We start from the raw sequence: 22,452 nt of genomic DNA, 5'->3' as shown, positions 1-22,452 counted from the left end.
AAATATATATCATATCCTTCTTCTATAACTTCCCTAATACTCATATTGTCTTGTTTAAATTACTAAAGTACCAACACTTTATTAGGTAACCCAGAGAATTACATATTAACTCAATGTTCTCATTTGTCTTGCTTTTTCATTCTTTTACAAAAGTCAATTAATTGATAAGGCATAGGTACACCCGTTACCAAATGGAGAAAGAGATGAGACAAAATAGTTATATGTAAGTGATGAACTATTACACGAATGATTTAACTGGATTAGTGACTGAATTTCTCTTTCAAAACCTTAACTTAAACCAAAAATTACATCAAACACTTTAATGAACTAGTTTTCATAATTATCAACTAACAAATTTTACCCACATGCGTATTTTAAAGGTTTTGGCTTGTTAATTTTGTTACCATGTATTCCTATTAACGAGTGTTCTTTATTCTTTGAATATTTAGTTACATAATAATTAGTTAGTGTTGGGTATTGGACTCCCTTTCTATGTGGAGAAAATGCCCAAAACTTGAAAAGTTTATGTCTCACTTAACCTAGTGGAGAGGAGGCTATAAAATAAAGAGAGAGGCAGAACAATAGTGTTAGAACACACTGAAAGCCCTAACACATAGAGGAAGAGGTAGAGGGAAAATTTTGTTCACGTTTTTCACAGAGCTGTCACCGTAAATTTGACACTGCGAATTCGTTCACCGTTGGATTGGGTTGAAATTTTTACCGCAGGTTCGGAACTCATTGCTTTTCATTCTGACCGGTCAGATCGTTGATACGAGGTCTGAGTTGAGAGATATTAATTTCGCATTGCAGCAGTGATATTATATGTTTTCCTCTCTTCTTCTTCTCTATTTTGAAAGCTTTGTTGCTTTGTTATTTGGTTGGGTGTTAACACTAATTTGTGCTATTGATTGAGACTCTTGTGTACTCTTGTTGATTATAGTGGAGCTATTTCTTTGGTCTGGACGACTCGTGGTTTTGCCCTTGATTTGAGGGGTTTTCCACGTTAAAAATCTTGGTGCCTTTATTTGTGCCTTTGGTGATTTATTATTGCTGCTCTTTGATTATTGCTCCTCATAGATTCTTGCAAGTTAGGGAAAATTATATCCGCTGCATTCTCTGGTATATTGTTTGTGTTATTGTTTTCCCCATCAGAGTGGCATCAGAGCTCTTGGTTGGGCTATATTTACTTGCTTGAATGATGGAGGCAAATGCAAAGATGGTTGCTTTGAATGGTACAAATTATCATTTGTGGAAGGGCAAGATGAAAGATTTATTATTTTTCAAGAAATTGCATCTTCCGGTCTTTACTACACAGAAGCCAGATTCTATGTCTGAAGAAGAATGGGACTTTGAGCACCAACAGGTATGTGGTTTTATTCGGCAATATGTTGAAGATAATGTTTATAATCATATTGCTAATGAGACACATGCCAGAGCTTTGTGGGAGAAGATTGAGTCTTTCTATGCTTCTAAGTCGGACAATAATAAATTATATTTGTTAAATTGCTTGATGAATTTGAGGTACAGGGAGAATTCTTCTATTTCTGATCACTTAAATGAGTTTCAAGGGCTCCTAGATCAATTGTCAGGAATGGGCATAAAGTTTGATGATGAAGTTATGGGATTATGGTTGCTTAATACTCTACCAGAGTCTTGGGAGGTATTTCGGGTTTCAATTACGAACTCTGCCTCGAATGGTGTTATTTCTTTTCAGATGGCAAAGAGCGGTGCTCTTAATGAAGAGATGAGAAGGAAGACACATGATTCTTCATCTCAAGCCAAATACCAAAGACCTATATAATTTAGAGATAAAGATAATTTTGAAGTTATCTTCCTTTTGTTCTAAGTTTTATACAACAAAATTATATATATATATATATATATATATATATATATATATATATATATATATATATCCCATTTACCCAACTTCACCAGCTTATGTACTATTTTTTTTACTTTTCATCTTACATTGTTTCAAGATGGTAACTCCCTTAGATTTAACTAGTACAAACTTTGCTTTCAGCATATCATCATTGATTACTGTAATAGCAATTTGGTTGAACCACTAGATTTCATTGGATGGTGAAATGTACGAAGAAGGAAATCATACATTAGCAAATAATTGATAATTTTTTGCATCAAGAACAATTTGTCTAACAGCTGCAATTGCTGATATAGCTCCCAATGCAGAAAAAACCATTGCAATAGTTACATTCAACCAGAAAATAAAGCTTCGCTTAGATGGCTTAAATGTGAAATTGTAGAAAATTACTGGCAAGATGAAATCGAGAGGGATAAAGCCAAAAGCTCCAATAAGAGAGTTTATGTCTCCAAAAAATGGAAGCATGGCTGCTATAATGGTTGAAATAATAATAGCTAGTGATCGAAAAATCACTCTTGGAATTACATTGCGTTTCGAGAACTCAGGGCTTTTTGGATCTCCAAATGCTTGCTCCAACACTTCATTTGTTGGTTGCAAATAAACCTGCATTCAAATTCAATAGTTATTTTATTTTTGTTAGGAATCTAAGTACAAGTTAAAAGTCTCATAATGATACAAATAAAAAGAATTAAGTAGTCTTTCAATTTCAAGTCAGACGAGTGTCATTATTAAAGTTAATCACCACATCCATCCAAGGTATTGTGATATTTCATCATAGAATTGTACTTAAAAGACATATAAAGGGTTAAAGGAGGAATGAGTATTTAAATTGCTAATTATTGAGTGTATCATAATAAGTAGTATGAATAAAGGTGAGGTTTGCATCCACTTATATACTTTAAATTGACTTAATCAACAAATATTAATGTTCGTTAGGATAGACTCTAAACCATGACTATAATATCATATTAAGAAGTGCACTTTAAGTCTAACTCAATTCCACAAAACTAACTTGTAAGGTGAGGTTTGCACCCACTTATATACTTTAAATTGACATTATCTCTAATTGATATGAAACTTCTAACAATAATTTTTTAGTAGATATATGATATTTGGATAAAAAGATCCCCGAGAACAATTATATCTCTAAAAACAAATTAGGTGGTGATGGTTGAATTAGTATGTGACTTACCACACCAACTGCTGATAGTTGTGTTATAGTGAAAATGTTGGTCATGTAAATGAACCATGTGGGCACCAAAGGGTTCCCATTGTCCACAAAATTGCTTAAAATGAGGCCTTCAGATTCATTGCCAAATGCCCAATAACCAGAAAAAGATACACTAAAGAAAGTGACTATAACTACAAAATAGCACACACATAGTCCCTTGAACATTTTCCCTTTCACTGGTGGTGCTAGTGTTGCCTACAACCACATAAGAAAATTCAATTAAGCAAATATTAATGAAACAAAAAGGGGTTATGTTTTAGGGTTAAATATGTTTTTTTCACTTAACTTTTTTGTGAAAATTGTAATTAGTCTCCCTTCGAAATATTGGATTAATTTAGTCTCACATATTTAAAAATGCACAGATTCAGTCATTTTGACCAATTTTTGTTAAGTTTATTTAACATTTTAAATGTGTTTCTCAGTGAAATGCGTCAAAAAATATAAACAACTCAAATGCTATCATAAAACACGTTTGAAACATCCAATGAACTTAACAAAATTTGGTTAAAAGGGTTAAATTCACGCATTTATAAAGTTGAGAGACTAAATTGGGTCAAAGATTAGAAGGGGGACTAATTTCAATTTTTACTCAAAAGTTAAGGGTCAAAAACATATTTAATTTTATTTTTTTATTACAATTAAGCACCTGGATTTCTGGAATGATTCCATTTCCATAGGTTGTGGCAATAATGGCAATTGCATTGAAGACTCCAAATAAGCGATTTTCAATATCACCTTTCAAAGTGTAGTCCTTTTTTGGTCCTTTGGATGACTCTCCTGAGACAAGATTGTAAATTCCAAATCAAAATGGTTCGATTCCATGGATAAAAGCATAAAGTGAAAATTTCCACATTACCAAAAGAAGAACATTGGTTTGAGAAATTACCAATGTAAATGGAACCAGCCGTAGCACCAAGACTATAGGCTAAGCAGAGAATGAGTGACAACAAATTAATGTGTCTGAGTGAGTGGAAAGATGGGATTTGGGCCAAAATTAGCATGAAGCATCCAAATATGATTACAAACTCATAAAGCTTCATGGTCCCATTTGGATTTGACAACAAGTAAATTGCCTGCATTTCATCAATATGATTTTTTGTAAACGCATATTATAGAATATGAAATAATATTTGATTTATCTTCCGAGATAATTGACCATGCAAATACAACAATAATGAAAGACACAAATCTAATACAAATAAGGTTAAATATGATTTTAGTCCTAAATTTGAGTGCAAAATTGAAATTAGTCAATCTTTGGAATTTTGATATATTTTGATCCTCAAATTCTTTAAAAGTAAATATTTAATCTTTTTAATCAATTATGTTAAATGTTTTTGACGCGTCAAACATGTTTAAGATTGATATTTGAGTTGTTTACTGTTTGACACATTCCATCTCATATGTGAGTCTGAAATGCTATATAACAAGTCCAATAAAATTAATATTATTGGGTTTAAAGGATTATATTCATTCATTTTTAAAGTTTACCGATAATAATGTATTAAAGTTTGAGACAAATATAAATTCTAATTTCATGTCAAAGTTTAGAAATTAAAAACATTTAATTCTATAAATAAGGATCAACATCACTTTAATGGATGGTGTAACTCGATAGATTAACAAACAATAAATCTAAATACTTTGGATGACTCTAAAAACATCTAAATAAATGGATTTTAAGTTTAATTCAATTGTACAAAACAAACTAATAATAATAATAATAATTTCACTTATCTCTGATCAAGAATCTTCTAACATAATTCATTATATTAAATATAGTTTTTTGACTTGGATAAAGATAAGGGTTAAATATGTTTTTGGTCCCTCAACTTTTAGTGAAAATTAAAATTAGTTCCTCCTCGAAACTTTGGCCCAATTTACTCCCCCAATTTCAAAATTGCGTGAATTTAGTCATTTCAAACAATTTTTGTTAAGTTTATTTAACGTTTCAAACGCGTTTCATGATGACATTTGAGATGTTTACATCGTTTGACACATTTTTGCTTCAATATTAGCTAAGAAATTATCATGAAACACATTTGAAACGTTAAATAAACTTAACAAAATTTAGTTAAAAGGACTAAATTCACACATTTTTTAAGTTGAGAGACTAAATTGGGTCAAAGTTTCAAAAATTGACTAATTCTAATTTTTACTAAAAATCCCAATTTTTACTAAAAGTTCCAACTTTTACTAAAAGTTGAGAAACAAAAACATGTTTAACCCTAAAAAACATATTTAACCCTAAAAATAAATAAGTGGGATGAAGAGTTGATGATAACCTTCATGCATTGTCCTCCTAATAGAGTGCAAGCCACTACAACACCAAAACAAACTCCGAACTGAATTGGGCCAACAAAATAACGACCCCAGCTTGGACCTGTCAAGGTTTGATTTACATTATTAGAAGGAAGAATCAAGAATTATAAGCAAAAACAAGAGCTTAAATGCACCACGTACTTTTTAACTAAAGTCTCATAGAAACAAAAGACACTCATTAACACTTTATTTAGACGAGTAAAAAACAATTTTAATGAACAAACTAGCTAGAACAATTATCTGAGAATGTTTTTAAGATCTATTGTTCAACAAGAGTGTGTTTTTTTTCTTCAGTAAGTTTTTAATTGAAATTGTTTATAAATTTTAGTTTTATTTAATTATTTGTTTTCATTCGTATCCTTATTTTTATCTAACCTTTAATTAGTTAATTTATTGCAATACCGAAATAAAATTGAATAAAATAAAATATTATGAATACTGAATTTGCTACTTAATTAGTTAATCTCATTCATTAATTTTTGACATGTTCTCAAATGAAAATTCATCGTAGTTCTATACTGACTAATATATAAAAAAGAAAAAAAAAATATAGATGTACATAATACTTTGGTTGTTGTTTATGAGATGATTATCAACTTATCAATGTAACGGTTGTATATGAGAGGAATAATTTTATTAGCATACAAGTTACATGAGAGATTTTACAATTTTATCGTGGTAAAAGTTAACTAAAAAGATTTTATTTTGGGTTAAGTACGTCAGTTGTTCCTTAACTTTCTGTAAATTTTGGAATTAGTCTATTTTAAAACTTTGCATCAATTTAATCATTTATTTCTCGAAATACGTAGATTTAGTCCTTTTAATCAAATTTTGTTAAATTTAGTTGACATTTCAAATGCGTCTCATAATGTTATTTGACTTAACATAAAATCAAAAATGTCTCAAATAATATAAACAACTCAAATCTAATCCTGAAATCCGTACGATACATCAAATAAACCTAACAAAATTTGATTAAAATGACTAAATTCACATATTCTGAAAGATGAAGAACTAAATTGGTTCAAAGTTTCGAAATGAACTGATTCTATAATTTACTGAAAATTAAGAGACCAAAAACGTATTTAACCCTTTTGTTTTTATTAAAGTTGCAAGAACACAAGTTTTTACAATTTTATCATGATACAAATTTCATGTTGAATAATAGAATATTTTTATTGAGTGTTGGTGGTGTATTGAGTAATAAAGAGTAAATATAAATTTTAAATTAATAACAGACACACACAAAAATTGAATAGGTGTAATAGAAACAACGTACGAGTGTAGTATTAGAGTAAGTTACCTAAAATATCATGAGCCATGTCTCTAAAGCGTAGTTGACGCTTACCATTGTGCGCGTGGTGTTCAAGAACCCTAGATATTAAATTATATGAATAGAAAGTCACCAATGCCCCAATCATCAAGCATGAGATCCCAGCCGTCCATCCGAGGAAGGTGAATGCATAAGGAAGACTCAGAACAGGTGCTGCAACAATCGATGTGGTCAAATGGTATCCACAATGCAACCAAGAACCTGCAAAATCACACACAATAATATCATAATCAAATAATAACAATACTAATTATTAGAAAACAAATATATTAAAAAATATAAATTTTATATTTAATCCAATCTTATAAAATTGGTTTATCGGATAAAATTTACATTTACTAATAATATGAATTAACTTCGCAGATGAGTCGTATTGAATTTTTAATAATTTTTCACATCCAAACATGTATTTCTTCGATATTTATAATCATCGGATAATGATTTTATAACAAATGATACAATAAATATCATTTTAAGATTTTTAATTTAATATAACTCTATAAGATCAAGATACAATTTATACTTATTTATATATTATAAATTGCTATTATTTTTGTTTAATATATAATCTTTAATATCTAAACATCTTTACAAAATTACTTCTAAAATTTTTAAAAATTTTACGCCAATTAAAGATAAAATAATTTCATAATATATAAATATAAATGAAACGTAAACTTCATCTTATAAATTACTTTTCTGCCATTGCAATTGATTTAAGGTTCAAACTCATTTCTTAACAAAGATACAAATTTCGACCGTACATTATAAATTGATTCCATTTAGAATTTTCAACGCTAATAATATTCATTTTGGAATGGTGTGTAGAAATTGTTTTCTTGTCTTAAGTCTTGGCGTTCATGTCATGTGCTTCCATCATTAAAAACCAAACAGTCAACGATTGGCGATAAAAGAAAAAACCAAACAGTTAACCATTTGGTTGATCAAAGTCGGCTGGGAAATCCAATAACAACAACGAAATGATTTCTACAATGAAATCATTAATTCATTGAAATCTAGGGTTTGCTAATCATTAACCTCCAATTAATTATAATTAGGACCAATATATTTATTTAAATGGTTACTATTTCATTCAATCCAACAGGTTTATATAATCTTTAGTTAATTCTTACACATCACTACGCATAAAAGTTTAGGGATACTAACACACCATGTGCACAATATTTATTTAATATATATGATCAATCAATACTCTTTATTATTAATCACAGTTTATCGTTTTCGTAAATTATACAGCAGTAATGGTCATATATAGTGTTGGTTTAGTTAAAAAACTCTTAAAATTAGGATCAATTAGGGTAATACTCATCTAATATTTATATTTTTGTTAACTAAATTTATGCATTTAATTTAATTTAAACATAAAATTAAAATTCATCTTTATTTTAAGTTCTACATATTTTAATTCTCAAAATTTTAAAAATAAATAAATATATATATATAGTCTTTTTAAGTTAATGTTTTTAAAAATTGTAAAAGTGTTACATATTTACATTTTAATCGTAACATATCAGGGTTCGTCGATACTATCGGTAGAGCTTGTAAAACCACGACTGATCCAGAAAGGAATGACTGGAAAAAGTAGCATGTCGTATCAATGAAGAATAATTATTATCTAAATGATTTAAATTGTTTTCAAAACCCAACATGCATTTTTTTTTTTGCATTGAGCTTTTTCATTAACCGATAAAAATATTAGTTAGTCCACCATCTTTTTTTTTACAGTAAAGAATAAAGAGATGATTCCCTATGCTCTTCTTTTTTATTTGTAAAACAATCAAAGAGCACTACCAAAGTGTTTCAAAGAAGGATTCCCCCTGGAAAAAAGAGAGATGTCTCCTACGTTATCCGTACCATGTGAAAGTAGCGACGTAATTTCATAGAGTCATTCAGTCTGAATGCTACATGAAGAACATAAGCCAGATGAAGGAACGGGAAGACCTAGGATGTAGAAGATCATAACATGAGCGGCAGATTTGGATTCCTATATACCCACTCGTGCGGTACTTCATTGTGCGATATATAGATATATATAAGATCCATCTGTATAGATATCATCATCTACATCCAGAAAGCCGTATGCTTTGTAAAATAATGTAAGACTTAAGGTTTGTTCGATCATTATTGGAAAATCGATTTCAGCTAAATCAATACTCTAACGCATAAGCAAGAATTAGTTGTTTCTCTTTCAACTGATGTTTTTATCTTTTAATTGATTTTGGAAACCAAACTGAATCTGCGTTAGAAAATCAATTCTAATCAATTTTATATCAATTTAAGGCAAAACTAAACACACAATTAGTTGGATGATATCCATTTTTGTGTATATTATAAATATATTTTTTTTTAAATGATTTAATGAAAATATTTTTTAAACATTCAGAACGTAATTGACACGTTTTAAAAAATAGTATCAAAATGATATATCTAGACAGTTTTTAAAATATAAGAACACTATATTGAGATTTAAAACAGAACAAATTTTAATTTTTTGTTTCAAAGTTTAATTACTACACATGTTTAACCATAAATTTTTTTCTATATCATAGTATATGAGAATATTTCGAAACAAGTTTAAACTCAATCATTTACAGTTCTGCTTTTGAACATCTTACTAAGGTTTTGGAAGGACCAACACTTTTAAAACCGTGCAGCACAAAAGGGAAAGAAAGAAGAACAAGAATCCTAAGTACGGTTCTAAAAGGTGTTCCATAAAAGGTGAAACCCAGAAGAAAAAAGAGATTTTGAAGAAGTATAAGATAAAAAGGTTATTATTACCTTTGGATTTGAGAACAAAAAGAGCTCCTGCATCAACATCATGTTGGTGGTGAAATTGATGAACACCATTTGGGTTCTCAGATTTTTCATCAGCAAACAGAGTCCCCATCCTCTGTTTCTTCTCAGTAAAGGCCTTAACAGAAGAAGAGAGTGATTGAGAACAGAGTATATAACACAATATGCATATATATAGCAGAAGCTCTGAGTATTTTCACAGAAAAAGCAGTGTGAATTTTGACAAGTATGCAATGAAACAAACTTGGAAATAGAAGATATTATGACCTAAGCCTAGTTCAGATGATGACAAAAATGACCTCAGTGTGTGCATATATAGTTGATATCAGCACAGTGAGAAGGAATATGCAAATGCAACCACGACAAAAACTTTTTTTCGGTAACATTTATGGTAAGATTTTGTTCAAAAATTGTTTTCTTAAGTGTTTTAAATATTTTTGTATTTTTTGTAATATTTAATTTTTGCTGTGAATGGAATGATGTAGTTGATTTTTTATTTTTCATTCATAATTTTTTTTCCTTTTAATTTTCTTTAACCTGTGAGTCAATTCGTTCCTTCTCTATAATTGGAAAAAGTTTAACTATATAGATGACTAAAATTTATAAAAAACAAAAAAAACAAAAAAACAAACTGACCGGTCAATTTTGGAAAAACTTTTATCATTTTTTTTTATAAAGTTAACTGTATGGCTTAAAAAAATTGACAAGAAAAACATCGCAGAACAGAATTTGAAGCTTAAATAAAATATTAATATGTAGGATCTATCCACAACATTAGATTAAACACTTATTTTAACAACTATATTGTTACATATGACGTGATTGAAAAATGTTTATTAAATTATGGATGCTCTGTGAGTGATCTTTCTTTTTAATTATATGTTACTAAAATAGGAAAAATATGTTCAAGAGGACCAAATTCTGTGTCATTTTTTCTAGGAAAAAGAACTTGTTCGAACAACCTTGTGGATTCCAAATTGGAGCAAGAGATTCCAAGTTGAAGACGCCACGTAACGAAAGTTGGATTAATGAGTTTCATTTTCCTTCACATATTTGCATCGTACTGTAGCTACACAAGTTCAACGTTGTTACGCTATAGTCAACAAGAGTTAGGTGGTTATAAATTAAAATTTTGGATTTAAGTGGTATTAGTTTATGATTTTTTAGAGTATTAAGAAAATAAAGATCACCACTAAGAAAAGTCAATTTATATTTTTATAACTCTAAAAGTAATTATATTTTATCATTGTTTTGCAGTTAGACATAGCAAGTTAACATGAAAGAACTTACAAAAAATGGAGTTGTTCATGTTTAGGCCAGAAATATTCAATGTGTATATTTCCTTTAGCAATGAAGTAGTTTATTTACAGAAATTGAGATAGTTATTCTCCATTCTATTTCTTTAGAAGCAGTGGAGTAGTAATATTCTTATGATGTATATAGGGATCAAAATATTAATTAAATTGATTTTTTATTATCTATATAACAAGTTCAAATAACCTAAGTGATGAACTATTAACTCATTGTTTTAACTACATTAATGACTAAATTTATCTTTCACAACCTTAACTTCAACCAATAATTTTATCAAACACCTTAATGAACAAGTTTTAATAATTATCAAGCAAGCAGCAACTTTTTAGCCGCAGGTGTATTTTATAGGTTTTTACTCGGTAATTATGTTACCATGTATTCCTATTAATGAGTATTCTTTATCCTTTGAATACAGAATTGACGTAATAATAGTTACTAAGTAAGTACCTTAAGTATATATTTTCCCGATTCACTTTAAGAATTTCATATGGTTTTTCTAGATTGTTACTTCATTCTTTTAAGTAATTCATAGGATCGAAAAAGCATTGATATCTTAGCAAATTGGTTATTTTACCTATACACAAATTATCCGATTTCAAGTCAAAGAAACCCAAAGACTTCTATATTTTATAATTCAAGGATAAAGATAACATTTTGTTCAAAGGTTTATACAACAAAAAATACGATGATTAATCGACCAACGTGTACACCAGGGTGTGCAGGTGCACCCTTTGGTTTTGTTAAAATTTTGTTAAAATTTTTACTAAGTATCTGAAAAAAATATTTTTCTCCTCTTAATCTTATATACTTGAATCCGCTGACTGTTGCTCTATAATAGACCTCCGTGTAGTTAAGAGTGTACAAATACATCACTTAACTTGTTCCCACTGACTTAGGGTCTTAGATCTGCCACTGCCTGTGTATATATATAAAAATTGAACTACCAAATTTTATTAGATGGTGAAATGAAAAAGAGATCATACATTAGCAAATAATCGATAATCTTTTGCATCAATAACAATTTGTCTAACTGCTGCAATTGCTGCTATAGCTCCCAATGCAGAAAAAGCCACAGCAATAGTTACATTCAACCAGAAAATAAAGCTTCGCTTAGATGGCTTAAATGTGAAATTGTAAAAAATCACTGGCAAGATGAAATCGAGAGGGATAAAGCCAAAAGCTCCAATAAGAGAGTTTATGTCTCCAAAAAAGGGAAGCATGGCTGCTATAATGGTTGAAATAGTAATAGCTAATGATCGAGAAATCACTCTCGGGATCACATTGCGTTTTGAGAACTCGGGGCTTTTTGGATCTCCAAATGCTTGCTCTAGCACTTCATTTGTAGGTTGCAAATAAACCTGAATTCAAATTCAATAATTGTTTTTGTTAGGAATCACATTAAATAGAAATAAAAGAAATTAAGTAGTGTTTCTATTTCAAGTCGGACGACTCTCGTCATTAAAGTCAATCATTGCATTCATATGAGGTATTGTGAAATTCGATCCCGGATTTATACTTAAAAGACATCTAGAAGGTTAAAAGGAGGAATCAATGTTTACACGACTAACTATTGAGTATGCCAAAATAAGTAATATAAATAAAGATGAGGTTTGCACCCACTTATATACTCTAAATTGGCTTTATCAACAAATATTAAATTGATGTCATGTTAAGAAGTGAACTTTAAGTCTAACTCAACTCCACAAAATTGACTTGTAAGATAAGGTTTGCATCCCATTTGTAAGGTAAAGTTTGCATCCACTTGTATACTTTAAATTGACCTTATCTCTCATCAAATGTGAGACTTCCAACAATAATTTTTTAGTTGATATATAATATTTGGATTAAAAGATCCTCGAGAAGATTTATATCTCTAAAACAAATTAAGTGGTGATGATTGAATTAGGATGTGACTTACCACGCCAACTGCTGATAGTTGTGTTATAGTGAAAATATTGGTCATGTAAATGAACCATGTGGGCACCAGAGGGTTTCCATTGTCCACAAAATTGCTTAATATGAGGCCTTTAGATTCGTTGCCAAATGCCCAATAACCAGAAACAGACACACTAAAGAAAGTGACTATAAGTATAAAATAGCACACACATAGTCCCTTGAACATTTTCCCTTTCACTGGCGGTGCTAGTGTTGCCTACAACCACAGAAGAAAATGCAATTAAGCACAAATTAATGAAACAAAATGGGGTTATTTTTTATTACAATAAAGCACCTGAATTTCTGGAATAATTCCATTTCCATAGGTTGTGGCAATGATGGCAATTGCATTGAAGACTCCAAATAAGCGATTTTCAGTGTCACCTTTTAAAGAGTAGTCCTTTTTTGGTCCTTTTGATGAATCTCCTGAGACAATATTGTGAATTCCAAACCAAAAAGGTATGATTCAATTGCTAAAAGCATAAATTGTAAATTGTTAAATTGCCAAAAGAAGATTTGAGAAATTACCAATGTAAATGGAACCAGCAGTAGCGCCAGCACTATAGGCTAAGCAGAGAATGAGGGACAATAGATTAATGTGTCTAAGTGAGTGAAAAGATGGGATTTGAGCCAAAATTAACATGAAGCATCCAAATATGATTACAAACTCGTAAAGTTTCATGGTCCCATTTGGATTTGACAACAAGTAAATTGCCTGCATTTCATCAATATGATTTTTTGTAAAAACAAAGAATATAAACAATATTTTTTTTTTTTTTGAGAGAGAATTTGCCAAGACATGATAATAATGAAAGATACAAGCCTAATATAAATAAGGGATCCATGTCACCTTAATCAAAACCTTAAAGACAATAGTTTATGAACTTTTATATATATATATATATATATATATATATATATATATATATATATATATATATATATATATATATATATAACTTGAGACTAGGATGATCGTATAATAGGTAACTTGATAAACTAACAAACAAAAAATCTTATTAAAATAAAATAAGTTAAATTAATTTAATTTAAAAATATATTAAAAAATATACTTTAAGTTTAACTCAATTTTATAAAATTTATTAATAAGACAAGATTTGTACTCTTCAGAAAAGTGTATAATATTAAATATAGTTTTTGACTTGAATAGAGAAGAATAAGTGGGATGAAAAGTTTATGAAAACCTTCATGCATTGTCCTCCTAACAGAGTGCAAGCCACTACAGCACCAAAACAAACAGCGAACTGAATTGGGCCAACAAAATAACGACCCCATCTTGGACCTGCCAAGTTTGGATTTACATTATTAAAACCAAGAACGAAGAATTATAAACGAAAATAAAAGCTTAAATGCACCAAATATTTTTTTACTATAGTCTCAGAGAAAAAAATACACTCTCTCAATAACACTTTATTTAGACGAGTAAAAAGTCATTTTTATGAACTAACTAGAACAATTATCTGAGAATGTTTTAAAGATCTATTGTTCAAATATATATATATATATATATATATATATATATATATATATATATATATATATATATATATATATATACTTTCATCTATCACTACAAAAGGAAAATATTTCATAGTTATCAATTTTAGTGGCAAAAAATTGTTAGTCACTATAATAACTAATTTTGATATCAATTCACAAAGTAAAAAATATTGGTTAGTAAAATAGTCACTATTATGAATACAAAAATATAATTGGTCACTAGAGTGGTCTTTAAAATTAGCTACCATGATTTTAACTACAAAAAAAATTAGTAATTAAAAATTAGCTACCTAGATTTTTGCTACCAAAATGACTTAATTTTTAAAATGGTCTTTAATTAATTAATGAACAATTTAGTGACCAATTATAATTTTTTATTTATGATAATTACTATTTTAGTAACCGATAATTTTTTTTATTTTTTAAATTAGTATCTAAATCGGTCATTATAGTGACTAACAATAACTAAAATTGGTTACTAATAAAGCATTTTCTTATAGTCTTTTTTTTTTAACTTTAAATATTTGAAAATGAACTATAATTAGAATACACTTGTATCATATTATAAATTATTTTTCAAAAAATCTGAATTTTTATTTTAAAAAGTTGTTATCTATTTATAATATAGACTTCTTATTCAAAACATTTATTTAATGTAAATTTTAATTGTATAAAATAAATATTTATGTACTACCAATTAGTACAAAGAATTAAGCAACTTAAATAAAGACGATAATACTCTTAATTTAATTGGCTAATTGAAAAAGAAATGAAAAGTGAGGGCGTTAGGTTTAAAACATTCCTTCAGTTCTTTTACTGAAATCCTTTTAGAATTTTATTTTTATTTAAGTATTATTTTTTTCATTTATACATTCATTTTATCTAACCTTTAATTAATTAATTATTTAGTGCAGAAATAAAAATAATAATTTTTTTAAAGATTGAATTTTCCACTTAATTAGTTCATCCCATTCTTTACTTTTTGTTTGAGTTGTTATTCTGGAGTGATAATTAATCAAAGTTTCATATGCACACTAAGATAAAATGACTAACGTAATAATACAGCTAACTTTAAATAACGAAATCAAGCACACGGTGAGTCAAATTAAGAATACTTGTTTATAAATTATAGGGTTAAATATGTTTTTATCCCTTAAATTTGTGTGAATTTTAAAATTGGTCCTTTTTCAAAATTTTATATCAATTTAGTCTTTTATATTTAGAAATGTATAAATTTAACCTTTCTTATCAAATTTTGTTAAGTTTATCTGACATATGTCAAACGGTGTAAATAATTTAAATACTATCATAAAATATGCTTGAAACGTCAGATAAATTTAACGAAATTTGGTTAAAAGAACTAAATTCACACATTTTTTAAAGATGAAGGACTAAATTTGTCAAAATTTTTGAAAAAAGACTAATTCTAAGTTTCACGGAAATTTAAGGAATAAAAATATATTTAATCATAAATTATAATCTCATGAATTTCTATATTTTCTTTAATGTAATAAACCTTAAATAAAACCCACATGTCACCCTCAATATCCTTAGTTTTACAAATTATAGTGATAACAGACACAAACAAAAAATAAATAAAAATTGAAGATATGTAATAGAAACAACATAAGAGTATAGTGTTAAGGTGAGTTACCTAAAATATCACGAGCCATGTCTCTAAAGCGTAGTTGACGTTTTCCATTGTGGGCGTGGTGTTCAAGAACCCTAGATATTAAATTATATGAATAGAAAGTCACCAATGCCCCAATCACCAAGCATGAGATCCCAGCCGTCCATCCTAGAAATGTGAATGCATAAGGAAGACTTAAAAGAGGTGGTGCCACAATCGATGTGGTCAAATGGTATCCACAATGCAACCAAGAACCTGCAAAATTACAAACAATATCATAATTCATCAAATAATAAAAACACTAGTTATAAGGAAATAAATTTACTAAAAAAAATAGATTTTAAATTTAATCCAATATTATCAAATTGATTTATTGGATAAAATTTACATTTACTTAATATTAATTGATTTCATAGATGTATAATACTTAATACACTCTCGTGAAAAAAAATAACGGGAAGATTTAACATCATTGATATATGAGTCAAATCCATACATAAGAAATTGACATCTCTTTTAATCTAAAACCTTAAGAGGATGAGTTGATGTCAAAATTTTAAGACAATGGATTTATGAGTCTTTATCCTTATATTATGCTCAACTCTCTCATCTTTATTCAATGTGAGACTTAAACTCACACTTAGATTCCCAACATAAACATACATGTCTCAAACATGTGATTAAATAAAATAACGACTTTACAATAGATGAAAACTTTAAATTTAATTTAACTCTATAAAAATAAGATATAGTTTATACTTATTTATATATTATTAGGGGTGACAAAACGGGTTGGGCCCAACGGGCCAGGCCGTCAGCCCGTGCTAAAAGGAACGGGCTGGGTTGAAGATTTCAACCCGTCAGCCCGTTCTGGCCCGTCCCGTCCAGCCCGTCAACTTGACGGGCCAGCCCGTCCTGACCCGTTGGTCCGTTTTAAAAAAATAAAATAAAATAAAAATAATTAAAAAGATTAATTTTTTAGATTATATATTTTAAATGTATAAATATATAATAGTATTGTAATTTAAATCATTAATACCTACAAATTAAGTTTGAATTATTAGTTATAATGGAATAATTTAATATGTAAATTTAATAATTATTTTAACTTATCTAATTAAAAATATTAACTAATCAATTAAAAGTTAAAATAATATTTTATTTGATTAAATATGACTTTAATAATAATTTATATGTATATATAAACAAATTTAAAAAATAAAACAAATTAAAAAAATTTGAAAACTAATTAAAAAAAACAAAAAATAAAAAAAACTAGACGGGCCAGCCCGATCCGGCCCGTTAACCCGTCCTATACGAGATGGGTTGTGACTATTGGCCCGTTTCTGTTTGACGGGTCAGCCCGTTCCGGTCCGTTTTTTGACGGGTCACATACGGACCGGACCAAAACGGGCCGGGCTGACCCGTTTGCCGCCCCTATATTATAAATTGATTCTACTCCACTTAAAATCTTAAAATATAAATCTAACTATCTTCACAAAATTAATCAGATAAAAATTTCGTCCATACATTATAAATTCATTCCATTTAGAATTTTCAACACTGATAATATTCATTTTTGAATGGTGTGAAGAATTTTTTTCTTATCTTAAGTGCTTGTCGTTCGTGCCATGTGCTTCCATCACTAAAAACCAAATAGTCAACGATTGGTTGTAAAAGAAAAAAAAGAAAAGCCAAACAGTCAGCCATTTGGTTCATCAAAGTCGGCTGGGAAAGCATTAACAACAACGAAATGATTTCTACTATGAAATCATTAATTCATTGAAAGCTAGGGTTTGGTAATCATTAAACCTCCTCCACTTAATTTATTGAAATGGTTACTATCTTATTCAATTCAGCAATTTTATATAATTATTATTAGCTCTCACATGTTAATGTGCTTAAAAGTTTAGAGATTCCAGTACACCATGTGCACAATACTTATTAAATATATATCATCAATCAATACTTTTTTTAAGCTCAATTTGAAAATCATAATCTATTAATCAAGTTTATTGTTTTCGTAAATTATACAGTAGTAATGGTTATATATATATATATATATATATATATATATATATATATATATATATATATATATATATATATATATATATACAGTGTTGGTTTAGTTATAAAACTCTGAAAAACAAGATCAATTAGGCAATACTCATCTAATAATTAAATTTTGTTAACTAAATTTATGGATTAAAAACTCACCTGTTTCGTAGACTTAAACAGAACATTAGAAATTATCTTTATTTTAAATTTTATAATTTTAATTCTTAAACTTTAAAAATAAATCAATCTAATTTTTAAAATTCTTTACATATTAAATGATATTATATAAGTTAAAACGTGTTAGAGATACATAAACAGTTTAAACAATAAACTAAAACATTATATAACATTAAAAAAATTTAAAATAATTTGATTAGAATGATTATATTTATTTAGTTTTAAATTTTGTAAGTTAAATCATACTAAAGTTTGATACTGAAACAAATTTTAATTTTGCTTTGTAAAAATTTAATTATTACACATATTTAACCTTAAATTTATTCTATATCATAGTATCAACATATTTTCAAAAAAGTTTAAATTCATTCATCTGCTGTTCTGCTTCTGAACAACTTACTAAGGTTTTGGAAGGTCCAAAACTTTTAAAACCGTGCAGCACAAAAGGGAAAGAAAGAAGAACAAGAATCCTATGTAAGGTTCTAAAAGGTGTTTCATAAAAAGCGAAGCACAGAAGAAAAAAGAGATTTTGAAGAAGTATAAGATAAAAGGTTTATTATTACCTTTGGATTTGAGAACAAAAAGAGCTCCTGCATCAGCATCATGTTGGTGGTGAAGTTGATGAACACCATTTGGGTCCTCAGATTTTTCATCAGCAAACAGAGTTCCCATCCTCTGTTTCTTCTCAGTGAAGGCCTTAACAGAAGAAGAGAGTGATTGAGAACAGAGTATATAACACAATATGCATATATATAGCAGAAGCTCTGAGTATTTTCACAGAAAAAGCAGTGTGAATTTTGACAAGTATGAAATGACCAACTTGGAAATAGAAGATATTATGACCCAAGCCTAGTTCAGATGACAAAAATGGCTTCAGCGTGTGCATATATCACCACAGTGAGAATGAATATGCAAATGCTAATACGACAAAAAACTTTTTTCGTTAACATTTATGGTAAGATTTTGTTCAAAAATTGTTTTCTTAAGTGTTTTAAATATTTTGTATTTTTTTTTGTAATATTTAATTTTTGTTGTTAATGAATGATGTATTTGATATTTTTTATTTTTCGTTGATATTTTTTTTTCTTTTTAATTTTCTTTGACTTGTGAGTCAATTCGTTCCTTATCTGTCTAAGAACAAATGAAATTAATTAATAACTAAAAACTTAGAAAAGAGAGATGCATGTTGATTGAACGAATTGAAAATTAAAAGATAAAACTAATAATCACAATATTTCCATGACGGCAAAATTAAATAAGTACTTAGGTGAAAATAACAAATATTTTGATCACGCATTCCAAAATATTAAAAACATTTAAATTTATAATGTCTTTAAAACTTAATTAAGTTAAAAGATAAATAAAAATTTTATTGAATATGTTGTGTTGCTATCTCATATTTTTTTGCACTAGGTTGAAACGGAATATTTACAACTTTATTAATAGTTAAAATTTATAAAAGACCTTTTTTACCAAAAAAAAATAATATTAAAAGTCGATTGACTATTCTTGGAAAAAGTTTAACTTTAATGATGATTTAAATTTATCAAAAAAACAAACAATTTAGAAAAAAAAAACCTTTATCAACTTTTTTCTTTTATAAAGTTAATTGTATGGCTTAAAAAATTGACAAGAAAAACAACACAGAACAGAATTTCAAGCTTAAATAAAATTAATACGTAGGATCAACCAAAAAATTAGATTAAACACTTAATTTAACAACTCTATTGTTATATATAATGCAATTGAAAAATGTTTACACAAATTATGGATGCTTTGATCTTTCTTTTATTATATGTTACTAAAATAGGAAAGCATGTTCAAGAGTACCAAATTCAGTATTTTATTTTATTTTTTTGAAGAAAGAAAACTTGTTCGAGCAACTTGTGGAATCCAAATTGGAGAAAGAGATTCCAAGTTGAAGACGTCACCTAATGAAAGTTGGATGAATGAGTTTCATTTTCCTTTCACAGATTTGCGTCGTACTGTAGGTAAACAAGTTCAACGTTGTTACGCTATAGTCAACAAGAGTTAGGTAGTCATAAATCAAAATTTTGGATTTAAGTGGTATTTGTTTATGATTTCTTAGATTATTAAAAAGAATAAAGATCACCACAAAAAAAAAGTCAATTTCTACTTTTATTAGTACTCTTAAAATATTTATATTTTCATCATCTGTACTTTGTAGATAGGGATAACATATTGATATATATATATATATATATATATATATATATATATATATATATATATATATATATATATATATATATATATATATATATATATATATATATATATATATATATATATAGAGAGAGAGAGAGAGAGAGAGAGAGAGAGAGAGAGAGAGGAATTTATAAGAAAAAGAGTGAACTTGGTTTTCCAACTCTCTTGCGATGTTTACCATATTTAAGTTTTATCTTTAAGAAAATGGTTAGGAACGAATGTTGTTAGGAATTTAAAGTGAGTTCAAAGTTTTATATTAAATAAAATTAAGAAAGATGATATATAAGTAGAAGGATCCATAAATTTATTATTTTAAGGTTTTGGATTGAGAGTAATGTACTGATTTCTTATAGAGGCTTGTTCACAATTTATTGATACCAAATCTCCTAATGCTCCCCTCATGAAAATCTTATAGTGGTATCAGAATCGATGGATCATCCTGTTGACAGTTCGGACTTGTACAATGTAAAGTAGGTGAATGATCCTAAAAATTTAAGAGTTCCTGTACCGAAAGTTTTCCATTTCAAGAAAATGTGTCCTATTTTAGAATGACAATACAAATGAATGATCACCATTAGATACTCACTTGAGAGGGAGGTGTCCCAATGTGGAGAGATTCACACTTAAGGGGAGATTGTTAAGAATTCAAGGTGAGTTCGAAGTTTCACATTAGATAAAAATGAGAACGATGACTAGTATATAAGTAGAATAACTCATAAACTCATTGTTTTAATATTTTGAATTGGAAGTGGTGTCTTGTCTTTTATATAGACTTGTTTACAACTCATTAGTACCAAATATCCCGGTATCTCCCCCTCATGAAAAAACTTACAAACATAATCAAGGAAGATGTAGTTGTTTCGCATCATTTATTCATGTAAAAAATAAAGATGTGTAGTAAGATAAATTTGTTTACACTAATTTAAATTTATTATTTTGCCCATTTTTAAAATTATTGCTTAAGATCCTTCACTATACATTGACTATCTTCTGTTAGATTGTTCATAAATATCCACATTCGAGATGTTCACTCCTCGTTAAAAGTGTTTTAAAAATCTCACATCAACTAAACATTATATTAAATGATAATATATAAGGTGTGATCTTTCCCTCACAAACTAATTTTGTGAATTTGAACAAGAAATAATTTTCTCAATCTTACAAACTAATTTAAGTTAAATATAAAGTCATCATTGTCGGTCGTATCATTCCTTCATTAATGTTTATTGATGTTTAGATATAAGAAATGTTAAAGTAAAAGAGATTAGATTGTCTATTGTGTTACACACTTGTTACGATTGAAGTTAATTAAAATTCCCATTTAGTCATCTTGTAGACTTGGTGATAATGGTTATATAAAATGTTTCGTTGAAAATCACATGGGAAAATTAGTCAACCAACCATATGAATCTCGAGTTCTATTATTTTTCAATTTGGAGCAAGTAATATAATAACCAAAAGTTTTCATAAAATTATTTGATATTTGAGTTCTTTTTTTAGTGTGCACACGAAATAAAAGTCACTTAATTAAAAAATAAATAAAGTTCTCCTTGAACATGAAGAAACCATGGAAGTAATCGTAGTCTCTTTTAATAAATACCCTTTTAACACACTTTTTTACAACTATCACAAGACCTTTGATAAGAAGAAGCATTTTAAGAGTGAAAGTAAATAATAACTAACAAAAATAATAAATAAATTCTAGTAAGTTTTGTTAACATTTAATATTACATGTCTTATATCTTAAAACTTTAGTTGAATTGACTTGTTGAACTTGATTGAGAAAAAAAAAAAAAACTTGCCAAATATTATATATGTTTGATATAATGTAATGTATGTTAAGTAACTCATCTGATATTTACATCATCAAATTAATCTTAGAAGTTGTTCCAATTAATCTCACATTTTCTCTGTCTTACACTTCTTTTAATTAGTTTATAAGTGACAATATTAATACAGCGAGAGAGTATATTCTTTTATATTAATTCATGCAGTACAAT

The 22,452-nt window shown here is 28.0% G+C and overlaps 2 protein-coding genes across 3 annotated transcripts; both read right to left on the bottom strand.

The window, feature by feature from the left end:
• Positions 1-2,074: 2,074 nt before the first annotated feature.
• Positions 2,075-9,853, bottom strand: LOC114169093 (GABA transporter 1-like). Of its 2 annotated transcripts, none has more exons than XM_028054115.1 (7): positions 9,571-9,853; positions 6,742-6,972; positions 5,402-5,499; positions 4,003-4,189; positions 3,763-3,893; positions 3,078-3,311; positions 2,075-2,488 (listed from the first exon to the last, which is right to left on the bottom strand). In XM_028054115.1, exons 1-7 carry the CDS (start codon positions 9,677-9,679, stop codon positions 2,108-2,110), a joined length of 1,371 nt encoding a protein of 456 aa, XP_027909916.1. In that variant the 5' UTR covers positions 9,680-9,853; the 3' UTR covers positions 2,075-2,107. The 2 variants fall into 2 exon arrangements, with proteins under 2 accessions (XP_027909916.1, XP_027909917.1); XM_028054116.1 differs by having other exon boundaries at positions 6,787-6,972.
• Positions 9,854-11,824: 1,971 nt separating this feature from the next.
• LOC114168695 (GABA transporter 1-like) lies at positions 11,825-19,132 on the bottom strand. The gene is made up of 8 exons (XM_028053603.1): positions 19,044-19,132; positions 18,787-18,919; positions 16,010-16,240; positions 14,040-14,137; positions 13,363-13,549; positions 13,130-13,260; positions 12,818-13,051; positions 11,825-12,257 (listed from the first exon to the last, which is right to left on the bottom strand). Exons 1-8 carry the CDS (start codon positions 19,107-19,109, stop codon positions 11,877-11,879), a joined length of 1,461 nt encoding a protein of 486 aa, XP_027909404.1. The 5' UTR covers positions 19,110-19,132; the 3' UTR covers positions 11,825-11,876.
• Between the last annotated feature and the right edge of the window lie 3,320 nt (positions 19,133-22,452).

Source organism: Vigna unguiculata, chromosome 11 (assembly GCF_004118075.2).
Source record: "Vigna unguiculata cultivar IT97K-499-35 chromosome 11, ASM411807v1, whole genome shotgun sequence".
Classification (NCBI taxonomy): Eukaryota; Viridiplantae; Streptophyta; class Magnoliopsida; order Fabales; family Fabaceae; genus Vigna; species Vigna unguiculata.
The sequence above is the reverse complement of the archived record's forward strand: the minus strand, read 5'-3'. Positions and strand labels throughout refer to the sequence as shown.

What these genes read in the sequence shown, in the direction of transcription:
- LOC114169093 (XM_028054115.1), bottom strand. Translation starts at nt 9,679, where the DNA reads ATGGGGACTCTGTTTGCTGATGAAAAATCTGAGAACCCAAATGGTGTT. An exon ending in GAATCATTCCAGAAATCCAG is followed by an intron (nt 3,312 to 3,762) that starts GTGCTTAATTGT and finishes ATGTGGTTGTAG; the next exon opens with GCAACACTAGCACCACCAGT. An exon ending in AACTATCAGCAGTTGGTGTG is followed by an intron (nt 2,489 to 3,077) that starts GTAAGTCACATA and finishes ATTTGAATGCAG; the next exon opens with GTTTATTTGCAACCAACAAA.
- LOC114168695 (XM_028053603.1), bottom strand. Translation starts at nt 19,109, where the DNA reads ATGCACACGCTGAAGCCATTTTTGTCATCTGAACTAGGCTTGGGTCAT. An exon ending in ATAATATCTTCTATTTCCAA is followed by an intron (nt 18,920 to 19,043) that starts GTTGGTCATTTC and finishes TCTTCTGTTAAG; the next exon opens with GCCTTCACTGAGAAGAAACA. An exon ending in CATGGCTCGTGATATTTTAG is followed by an intron (nt 14,138 to 16,009) that starts GTAACTCACCTT and finishes CAAACTTGGCAG; the next exon opens with GTCCAAGATGGGGTCGTTAT.